Source organism: Mus pahari, chromosome 8 (genome assembly GCF_900095145.1).
Source record: "Mus pahari chromosome 8, PAHARI_EIJ_v1.1, whole genome shotgun sequence".
In the NCBI taxonomy this organism is placed as follows: Eukaryota; Metazoa; Chordata; class Mammalia; order Rodentia; family Muridae; genus Mus; species Mus pahari.
Window position 1 is genome coordinate 17,885,351 of NC_034597.1, and position 11,436 is coordinate 17,896,786.

The 11,436-nt window shown below is 37.6% G+C and overlaps 1 protein-coding gene across 1 annotated transcript in view; it reads left to right on the forward strand.

Moving 5' to 3' along the window:
* Positions 1-6,412, forward strand: part of Arf4 (ADP ribosylation factor 4) — a 19,310-nt gene extending 12,898 nt beyond the window's left edge. The window contains exons 4-6 of the mRNA XM_021203059.2: positions 2,733-2,804; positions 3,586-3,711; positions 5,461-6,412. Coding sequence (XP_021058718.1) covers positions 2,733-2,804; positions 3,586-3,711; positions 5,461-5,547 — 285 coding nt within the window. The 3' untranslated portion in view covers positions 5,548-6,412. The remainder of the gene's footprint in view (positions 1-2,732; positions 2,805-3,585; positions 3,712-5,460) is intronic.
* The last annotated feature ends 5,024 nt before the right edge of the window (positions 6,413-11,436 follow it).

The following is an 11,436-nucleotide window of genomic DNA, read 5'->3' on the forward strand; positions in this document are numbered from 1 at the left end:
AACTCACTTTGTAGACCAGGCTGGCCTCGAACTCAGAAATCCGCCTGCCTCTGCCTCCCAAGTGCTGGGATTAAAGGCATGCGCCACCACGCCCGGCAAGGTACATACTTTTAACAGAGATGTAGTTTAACTACTGTTTCATTAACTGAGAATTTCATATACTGTCCAGTTTGAAATTTTTCAAAAAGGTCTTAAATCAGTTGTTTTCTAATGCCACTTCTTTTGCTGTATAAAATGGTAATATTTGCAGATATCTTCTAAATTCTTACTTTTTTAATTTACCTTTTTGTTACGAATTTCTTTTGATCTTGTAAACCTTGAATTTTTCATGAGATGTGTACTTAGGGCTTGTTTCCTCCAATTAGAGAGTTAGCAGGCTACATTTTAGAGTGAGATTTTTTTTGTTGTTGTTCCTATGATGAAGTATATAAAAACTATTGACTGAACAGGTTATGTTGATGCATTTAGGAATATATAAATTAACAACAAAGAAAACGAGGCTGTGAATTTAAAAGAGAGCAGAGTTTGGGGTTACATGGGAGATGTTGGATGGAGAAAAGGGAAGAGGAAAAATAATGGAATTATATTTTAATTTCAAAAAAATTAAATATATTAACTTAAAGAGGAAGAAATTATATGTATAAACAGTTCTTTTCCGTTACTAATGAAATACTTTTTCTTAAAGATGATTAAACTATCAGGAAGTTATTCTTAGAACCACACACCTGAAAACAACATGTTAGTACCATTATCCAATTCTCCAATTTATTTTAGTGCAAGAAAGTGTGTTGTCTCTCCATTTCACACTTTGTACATGCCTTTTACTGCATACATTAATCAACATCACTCATAATTTTGGGGATTCTTTGTTTATTTTCCTTTTGTCTTCATCATTGCCTCTGTTTGTTCATTTTCTTCACTTTTGAGACTGGGTCTTACATAGCCCATAGTAGCATCCTGGAAGTCACTATAGCTGATAGCCCTTGTGATCTCCTGCCTCTGTTTCCTGAATGTTGCAATCACAGAGGAGTGTAACACCAGACCCAGTTTTGCTCAGTGTAAGAGCTCAAACACAGCAGGCTAGGCAAGCATTCCACTCTTCTACACTACACCCCAAGACCTGTAGCTCTTCTGCTACTTAAATATGGCAGGGAAGGGAAAAGGGCTACAGTTGTTTCTCTTAGTGTGGAGAAAGGTAGTCATTGGTTAATATGATTTTTGTGCTTTGCATGTATCTGTCTGTCTGTCTATGTGCATATATGTTTTGTGTTTGGTTTTTTGTTGGTTTTTTTTTTTTTTTTGGATTTGAAGTAGGATTGATAGGTTAAAATCACATGTTGCTTAAATTACATTTTCAATATATCAGCCTTGAGCTTATCTTCCTGATGTTTATTTGGTTTTTATTTTAACCGGAATGTCTTAGGGTTACTATTGCTATGGTGAAACACCATGATCAAGCAATCTGGGGAGGAAAAGGTTAATTTGGCTTAGGCTTCCATATCATGGTTTATCATCAAAAGAAATCAGGACAGGAACTCCAGCAGGGCAGGAACCTAGATGCAGGAGCTGATGGAAGATTGCTATTGACCGGTTTGCCGTTTTGGTTGCTCAGCCTGCTTTCTCATAGAATTCAAGACCACCAGCCCAGATGGCACCATCCACAGTGGGCTTGGGGCTTCATCCATCAGTCACTAGTTAAGAAAATGCGGTGGTGGTGCACACCTTTAATCCCAGCACTCGGGAGGCAGAGGCAGGCGGATTTCTGAGTTCAAGGCCAGCCTGGTCTACAAACTGAGTTCCAGGACAGCCAGGGCTCTACAGAGAAACCCTGTCTCGAAAAAACCACACACAAAAAAGAAAATGTCCCAGTGTTGCCTGTAGCCTGATATTTGTTTTTGTTTGTTTTGTTAAATATCTATTTGCATACATACCTGCATGCCAGATGAGGGCATCAGATCCCAGTAATAGATGGTTGTGACCAATCATGTGGTTGCTGTGAATTGAACTCAGAAACTCTAGGAGAGCAACCAGTGTTCTTAACCCATGAGCCATCTCCAACCCCTATAGCCTTATCTTATGGAGGCATTTTTTTTCAACTGAGGTTCCTTCCTGTCAGATTGCATTAGCTGACATAAATTAACCTTAACAGAAACTTTCTTCTTTTTAATTTAAAATCACTCCTCTCCTTCCCTCCCTCCCTCCCTCCCCCCCCCCCCCCCGCCTGTCTCTCTGTCTCTGTCTGTCTTGGGGGGTGCACCTCTGAGACACAGCTTGCATTGTTGGGAGGAATCTACTCTTTCCTCTCACCATGTGGGTTCTGGGGATCAAGCTCAGGTCATTATGCACCTTTACCTGCTGATCTATCTTGTTAGCCCCATGTTAGAGACTTTTAAAAACTCTAAACCCTCTGTCTTAGTTATGGTTACTACTGCTGTGATGAAACACTATGATCAAAGCAACTCAGAATCACCAGCCTGGGACAGCACTACCTACCATGGGCTGGGCCCTTCTGTGTCAGTAACTAATGAAGAAAGTGCCCACAGCTGCATCTCATGTTGGGGGTCTTTTCTTACTTGAGGTTTCTTCCCCTCTGATGACTTGAGGTAAAACTGGCCAGGACACAAGAACATATTTTCTACCCCATGTCTAACTAAATAACTCTCAATACTGTTTTGGTGGGTATTTTATATTTAGTGTGGCTGTTTTAATTTATTGGAAAAATTTTTCCCTAGGGTCTCATTTTTGTGGTAGATAGCAATGATCGTGAAAGAATCCAGGAAGGAGCAGCTGTGCTGCAGAAAATGGTAAGTATAACCTTCCAGTTGATTGTTTGCAAGGTGTGTAGTTTTGAGAGTTGTCAGTGGCTACACATTTTAGAGGTAGAAATAAACTTGGGAAAATATCCAAGTTCTTAAGAATGCACAGCAAAGCCTTCTGTGCTCCTGTATAACAGTCACTTATTTTAGATTTCATGTAAGTGTAGTAATCATTTAAGACCAGAGTCTTCCATATAGCATGTTATATCCACATTATAGAATATATCATAGCTACTGTTCTTGGTACACTTCTTGTACTGGAAAAGATAGGAGTCCAAAAAAATAAAAGATCATACCTAAATAATCTTGCTACTTAAGTACCCATGATCATGGAATACATATTTTGATACCTATTTTCATCCTTGTCAGTTCTGAACCTGAGTGGGTAATCATGAGGGCTAAATGGTAATGAACACCATAGAATGGAGGATGCTTGGCTTTAAACAGTTGTGCTGCAGGAATGGCAGCCCAGGCCTGTGATTGTCAGCACTTGGAAGCAGAAACAGCAACATCTCAATTTTTGAGGCTAGTCTAGGGGAGAAACAGTAACAAATGCAAAACATGTTTCTTTTCTTAGAGGCAAATCTTTATTTGCTCAAACTGAGGGATATGAGATTTATAAGAGTGCTTAAAAATTTACATAGAGAAATTTACTTGGTGTTCAGTAGCTTGTTTAATGTTAAATAAAATGTATATTTAGGAAGACTTTTGTGCATAGTTAGTTTGATTTTCGGTGGGTAACTGCTAACGGTTTAACCTTTATCTCCAGCTTCTGGAAGATGAGCTGCAGGATGCAGTGTTGCTCCTTTTTGCAAACAAACAGGATTTGCCAAACGCTATGGCCATCAGTGAGATGACAGACAAGTTAGGTCTTCAATCTCTCCGGAACAGAACAGTAAGTATTGGGAGGGGACACTAAGCTCCTCTCTGGTGAAGTGTCAGGGTAATTAGGCCAATACTCAGCTGTCTATTAGGATTGTTGTTACTGTTTGGAGGTAGGGTCTCACTTGTAGTCTTGGCTGGACTGGAACTCACTATGTAGACTACTAGTCTGGCCTCAACTCAGAGATCTGGTCACCTCTGCATATGTCACAATGTTGGCCCAGTTTAAATGTATAATAATTATTTCCTTTGGAATACAGGAGATTTGTAAAAATATGGTAATATGATTCATAGGACTTTTTTTTTTTTTAACTGCATTGAATGTTGCTTTTAAAAATACTGATTTTCTATTTTTAAATTTTATTTTTATTTAATTTTATCTTCTGTATTGATGTATTAACAATGTTGAGTTGAATATGTAGAGGTTACAGACATTCTTAAATTTGTATCATTCAAATAGCTTTCTAGCTATTTAGTTTCACTATTCCCTATGGTGTTGGGATATGAACCCAGAGTGTTTCTTGCACAAGTTAGGGTAGTCACCCTAACACTGAATAGCATCTCCAACTTAGCAAGAATTTTATACTTGGATTGCTTTTTTTTAGGTGGTACTCACTAAATATAAATAGTCTGTGCTAGCCTTAAACTTAGGGACATCCTCCTGCCTCCTGCTTTTCTTTCCTCAGTGCAAAGATTGCAAGTATGCAGTCATACCAAGCCCTTACATGTTGGATTGCTCATAAAAAGCCCAGAATATATCAACTGTAACTTAGATCATACTGTTCAGTGCTCTTTGCTTATTAACTTTAAAAGAAAACCTTATGAAGAAACCTCTACTGATACATTTTTGAAGATATTTTGAATACAAAATTACAAGAAATACTTTGCCTGCTATCAGATAGCTTAACATTTTACATCAGTGATTGATGTGTTGGTAATATCCCCATACATATAAATTGTATCACAAACATGAGACCTTGTTTTTTATTTATTTATTTTTTAAAAAGATACTGTCAAAAACCAAGTGTCCTGTCCTTTACAAGAGCTTTGCACTAATTTGCCAGCATGGCAGATACTATTTATATGTTGTGTAGTATGTTGCAGTGTCCTCTATGGATTAAAAAAGATACACAATAAGAGAACTTTTCTGTGTGGAGATATGAAATTGTCTTCCTGTCCCTGCTGGGCTAATAGGGTATTTGGTCTTCAGATAATTGGCAATGTGATAAACCTACCGTGGCCTTACAACATGAAAATAACATTTTATTCTAAGGCGAAAGAAGACTATTCTGTTAAAAATAAAAGTGTCAACAAACATCTTTCAGAAATTTACCCCTTTTACACTGGGAAATGTGGCTTAATGACAGAGGACTTGCCTAGCACATTCGGGGCCCTGAGTACGATCTCTAGCACTACAAAAATCATGTGTCAGGCTCATTGTCACCTCAGTTTATAATGAGGATCTTATGGATTACGGAGGTAGTTTGAGATTTTCCCATTATTCTTCAGATTATGTGAGAGAGTGGTAAACTGATAAATTCATTGAAGAATAGATGTAGCTAGCTAGAGAATTAAGTTCATGTTTGTGGGATGTAAGTACTTCTTTCCTTATGTTCAATACTGTGACTTTTTTTTGTATACTTGTAACTACCGACTCAGTATTGCCCTTAGGCACTTATGGGGAGGAGCTTAATATTTTGTTTAAAAATGGCACTGTATATTGTCTTGTTAATCAAGGGTTTTCTTGTTCTTTTTTTTACAGTGGTATGTCCAAGCCACTTGTGCTACACAAGGAACTGGTCTGTATGAGGGACTGGATTGGCTGTCAAATGAACTTTCAAAACGTTAAATGAAGCTGGATATCTAACCAAGGACATGTTTGATAGAATTGGTCTAGGCTTGTTACAACAAAATTAGTTTGCATCTTGGTTATTAAAGGATATCTGAGACAGGTTTGGGCAGAAATTACAGCGTTTAAAACTTGTTTTGTTGCCAATTATTGTTTACCAAGAACAATGTTGCTATTTAGCAATGTGCTTGGGTTTAAGAGAAATTCTCCTTGGGAAAGAAAAGTATCCATTATTATGCTTCCCTTGAAACTAAATGCCTGGATACATAGCTATTGTGACACCTTTAGACAGATTTGAGTGTTTTTTGAGCCCACAACAATAATGTTTCAAAGTTATTCCCTTGATACTTTACTGATACCTTTATCATTCCTCAGACAGTCTGCTGATTTAAAAATGTAGCATTCCATTTGTATTTATTTCTACCCCTTGCCAAAAAAGATTTTTCTAATAATGCTTGTACAGGCCAGGGCCGTGCTCCAAAACACTATTCAGTTTTCTTATACTGAGGAGTCCCCCCACCCCTACCCCCTACCCTCACATTGACTCCTGGCTTCTATCAGCCAAACTTTGATGTGGTTTGGATTTGATAGCTAATTCTGTGCTGGTTGCAAAGAGTTCATATTGAGATAACTTTTAATACTCAGCAGATTGTCTTCCTTTATATTGTTATCTTTTTTATGTTGCATGTTGCTTTTGGAATCAGCCTGACTCTTTGCCCAGTATATGATAGTTCTACTGGTATTTTACTGTTTATTGATGAACATATCTTCATTAAGAATTTTTTGAAAACTCATCAGATTCAATGAATAAGTTTTCTTCATAACCCATTTGGAATTATTCCTAATAAAATGATTTTAAAAAACATGATTGTGTGTTCTTTTGAGCCTTTGCAATATTTGAAACTGATTTCCTTACATAACAAAGTGAATCTTCACATTTTACATAATATGGCCAAATCCTAGTAAATTTACTTATGGTTTACGTTGTCAGTAGACTTAACCATGGGTTATCATGTGCATTCAAGTACGGTGCACTATGAAGAATTTTATTTTTTCTAGTAGAATACCATTTGAAGCTATGAAGTTCAAAGGTCAGATCAAGAAGAGGAACAAGTTGTCATAATATGAACTCCAGAAGCAGAGTATGAAGGGGTTGGTGATGAAGCTCAGTCAGTAGATGCTTGCCTTGTATACATTGAGTTTGATCCCAGTATCACGTGCCACAGAAATGGCAGAAATCGTCATCCACTTACTGAGTTTGAGGCCAGGCCAGCATAAGACCTCTTTCTCAAAGAAAATAATTTGACAAATGGGGTATGCATACATTTGGCAACTAACATTAGGTGGAATGCATAGCTAAATGATGCTACTCTGAGAATAGTCCATAAGCACTGTGGGATGCAGACAATATTAAAAAAGTCCACCTGCCATCTCTCCTGCCCCACCAGTCCGCGTTCCTGTTCTAGTACTGGTACTGGTGAGCTATTAACACTGTCCCAGCAGGGTCCCGCTCGGCATGTTCTCACCATTGAGCTACTCTCTCCCAGCTAGTGAGTTCATCTCCCTTCATTACAATGCCCCACACACTTCATGATCAGCCATCTCAACACCTAGATACCCAGTAGAAACATGACCTTTTTTTGGTTTTTGAGGCAGGGTTTCTCTGTATAGCCCTAGGTGTCCTGGAACTCACTGTAGATCAGGCTGGCCTCGAACTCAGAAATCCGCCTGCCTCTGCCTCCCAAGTTCTGGAATCAAAGGTGTACACCACCACTACTCTTCCAAAACATGACTCTCAAAGCTTAATTATCCAATCAGATTTATATAACAAGATCACAACTTACAAGGTGCCAATACAATAATTTCAGAGCCAATTGATAAAACTTTGACCTAATATTCTAACTTTGAAAATCTTAGCTACTTGTGACTGTTTAAAACCATGTGGGATCAGGATCATCTTCCTGTCTGCCTCCACATTGGCTTCCCTCCTGTGACCTCTCCCTGTCCCCACAACTCCTAGCTCCGCCCCCTTTTCTTGTCCAATCTCAGGTCTGCCACTGCCCTAATGTGATTGGACAGAGAAAGTCCTGCAACAGTGGGATTTAGCATTTCAAATGTCAGCACAAGATAGTATACCATACGACTTCCATGTTACAGTGGCAACTGTGATACATGCCATATCTACTGGTTGGAGTGGAATTTTGTCTATATTGTCTCATGTATTATAAACTGATTTTTTATGACTTGTAATAGTTCTTACAGATGTAGATAAACTCATGGATCAAAAAATGTATTTCTTTTGTTTGTGCTCGAGACAGGGTTTCTTTAACAGCTCTGGCTGTCCTGGAACTTGCTTTGTAGACCAGGCTGGTTTTGAACTTAAAATATCTACCTGCCTTTGCCTTCCAAGTGTGGGGATTAAAAGTATGAACCACTACACCCAGCTTCAAAGTTTTATTTCTGAAGTCAATTACATGCTTGTAAAATGTGTTTTTATATTGTTCACAAAATAAAAACCACTGAATTTAGCAAAGTAAACTGAAGTTAAGCAGTTTCCGAGTATCTGAAATAAGTTATTGGGATAAAGTATGTTTAATTATTGTGCTTCATTTGATGTGATTGAAATATCCTTAGCCCTTCTTTCCAAGTAAGAGAGGTCTTCTTTCTCTTTAGAGAAAACTAAAATACAGTACAGTGTGTGTTTTTTATGGGATATAAAATAGAAAATATGAAACTTCCATAAGTTAAGGAGTTGGAGTGTAAGTTAGTACTACAGTAACTAAAAACTAAGCTAGAGGGATGACTTAGTGGTTACGCACTGGCTGCTTTTCCAGATTGCCAGCACCCAGATGGGGCCTCACAACTCTCTAACTGCAGCTCCAGGGCTTCCAAAGCTCTCTTCTGGCCTCTGTGGGCCCTGTATATGTGGTTAACAGACACACATGAAGACAAAAAAAAAACACATAAAATTAAAAAAATTTAAATATTTGCCAGGCAGTGGTGGCGAATACCTTTAATTCCAGCATTGTAGTTAGTTACATTTAGGCAAATATTAGTAACAAGTTTTTTTTTTATAAAAAAATGTAATGTATATGAGTACACTGTAGCTGTCTTCAGACACACCAGAAGAGGGCATCAGATCCCATTACAGATGGTTGTTAGCCACCATGTGGGAATTGCTGGGAATTGAACTCAGGACCTCTGGAAGAACAGTCAGTGCTCTTAATGGTTGAGCCATCTTTCCAGCCCCAACAAGGTTATTTCTGTAGTCCACGTAACATGTTTAAGTGACTAACAAACTCGGTAAACAGCAATACCAGGATTCAGTCAAGAAGTAAGGCAGCTGTGTGACTGCTGCCTTCTAAGTCAGTGTTTATAGTAGAAGAAATGAAACTAGGTTCCCTTGCAACTTGTAATTTCTACTCTGCAAACGAGTGGTATGCATTCAGTTTCACTGGGCACTCAAGGACTAGCTCTTAGGAACTGTTCTGTCTTTAGTTAATAGTGGTTCGTTTTTTTGTCCTGATGTAGTATCATTCAAATAGACATGTATGGTATTCTGTCTACACATTTACTTTCCACAATTTCAGTTTTTGTGTTCCACCATGTTTTAAAAATTAAATGGAAGGTTTAAAAAGAATTAAGTTTCAAATAACTTATAATATCTTATTAGTATATTGTACTTATATCAGTTAAACTATCATAAGTATGTATGCACACACACAAGATCATACAGGGTGTGATGCTGTTTTAGGAATCCCTTTGGAGTCTTATAAGTAGGGAACTCATGTTTCCTAGAGAAAAGAGGAATGTAAATTAAAAAGTAAAAGCAGAATACTTCATACAAGAATACTTATAATCAGAAAACTTAGTGTTGAGGATGTGTAAAAACCAGAACCTCATGTTTTACTGGTAGAGATTATGCACCTGGTTTCAGTAATCTAGCAGTTTCTCAAAAGGTAAGTTTCCACATGACCCAACAGTTCTGCCCTGTGGAAGAGGAATGCCCAAGAGAAATGAAAACACCCACACACCCACACAGAAATTGTACAAAAAGATAGCAAAATTATTTGTGGAAGCAGTATGAATGTCCATTAACCTACAAGTAGATTGATAAAATATAGTATAGCCTAACAATGGAAAATCCATTTTTAAAAATCCCAGTACTGATGCTACAACATAGAAATACCTAAACAGCCTAAATGGAAGAAGCCAGTCACAAAATACATGTTTTTGAAGTACGTATTTATGAAAGTCCTTTCATGGAGACTGGTAAAGGGGTTGCTGCCCGGGCAAACGGAGTAACTACCTTTAAGTAGGGTTTCTCTGACATTCAAATACCAAAAGCTCTTAAAGTTAATACCACCAGTTTAAGAATAAGGGAAAGATTAGGATGGGAAATATGAAAGGGTTATGTAATTTGTTTTAGATAATCTGTAACACTACCATTAACCCAGTTTTATTTTAACTGTACTTGGTCAGTCTCATAATTCAGACTGACCTCCTCCAACTTACTAAACAGCTGTGGATGACACTGAATGGATTTATCTGCTTCCACCTCCCAAGTGCTAGGATTACTGCTATGTGCCACCTTTAACAGCTGTCAAAATACAGAGTATTTTCTATGTCACTTTGGCTGGATGTATGGTTGGCAATAACGCTTTATGTATGATAAATTCTTTTTAAAGTGCCTTTTCAATATAAGAAAGTCAACTAAACTGTCAAATTCCCTACAGAATCAATCCCAATAGTTCTTAGAAACACATATAAACTAGCAAAAATGCAACCTACGACTATTTCAGTATCCTAAGGAGACATGCAATGGCAACTCTCCAGGGTATGAGAGAGAGTTGCCAGATGAAATAGGCTTAGAGTTACCGCAAAATGGATATATGATGGAGATAGTTTTTTAGTGTCCCAAGGAAATTGTTTTTGTTTTTCAAAACCTGGTAACAGGCCTGGTCATCCTGTAATTCTGACCAGGCTGGCCTTGAACTCAAGAGACCTAACTGCCTCTCTGCCTTCGAGACCAAAGGCTTGTACCATCACGCCCAGCTTCCAATGAAGCTTAAAAATGAACAATTAAAAAGTATTACAGAGCCAAGTGGTGGTGGTACACACCCTTAATCTTCACATTATAGGAGGCAAATCTAGAGTTCCAGGCTAGCCTGGTCTACACAGAAACCCTCAGGAAAAACCCACAAAACATTGCGGAGCTTGGGTTTTGACACATCAACAAGAGAGTCCTATCAAAATAATCAAATTGGAAGCTGAACCGACTGCTTCAACAGCTGTTTTTTCTAGTTTTTGTTTATTTTTTCTTGGTGATTTTTAAGTTTACAGGTATGGGTGTGTTTTGCCTGCATGCCTGGAGTCCAGAGATGCCAGTTAAGGATGTGGGCCCCTTGGACCTGGAGTTACAAAAGGCTGTGAGCCACCATGAGGGTCCTGGGAAATGAACTCCGGGTCCTTTGGAAGAACAAGTGGTCTTTACAGGCTCAGGTTTAATGTTTTAAATGTCACTTATTAATAGTTATATAGTAGATGGTATCAACCAGTTCAACTGACAAGCTTAATGTTTAAAATTAGTTTCTATATAAATTAAATGTTAGCATCTGTATTATTAATACACTACCTTAAATGGTCAAGTAATATTTTCCCCATCTCTTATTTAACAGGGTAAATGCCAGCTTAAGTTTATTGGCTTAAAGTTTATGTTAGCTTGAATTTAGAGATTTTTTTTTTTAAATCTAGAATAGCTTGAACTTTCAATGATTATATATTATAATTTATTATTATAAATTATACTCAATTATATCCATCTATTTTTCTCAAAACTTAGACATTCTTGCCATCTGCTAATCTGTACCTTTTAGATTTTTTTTTTTT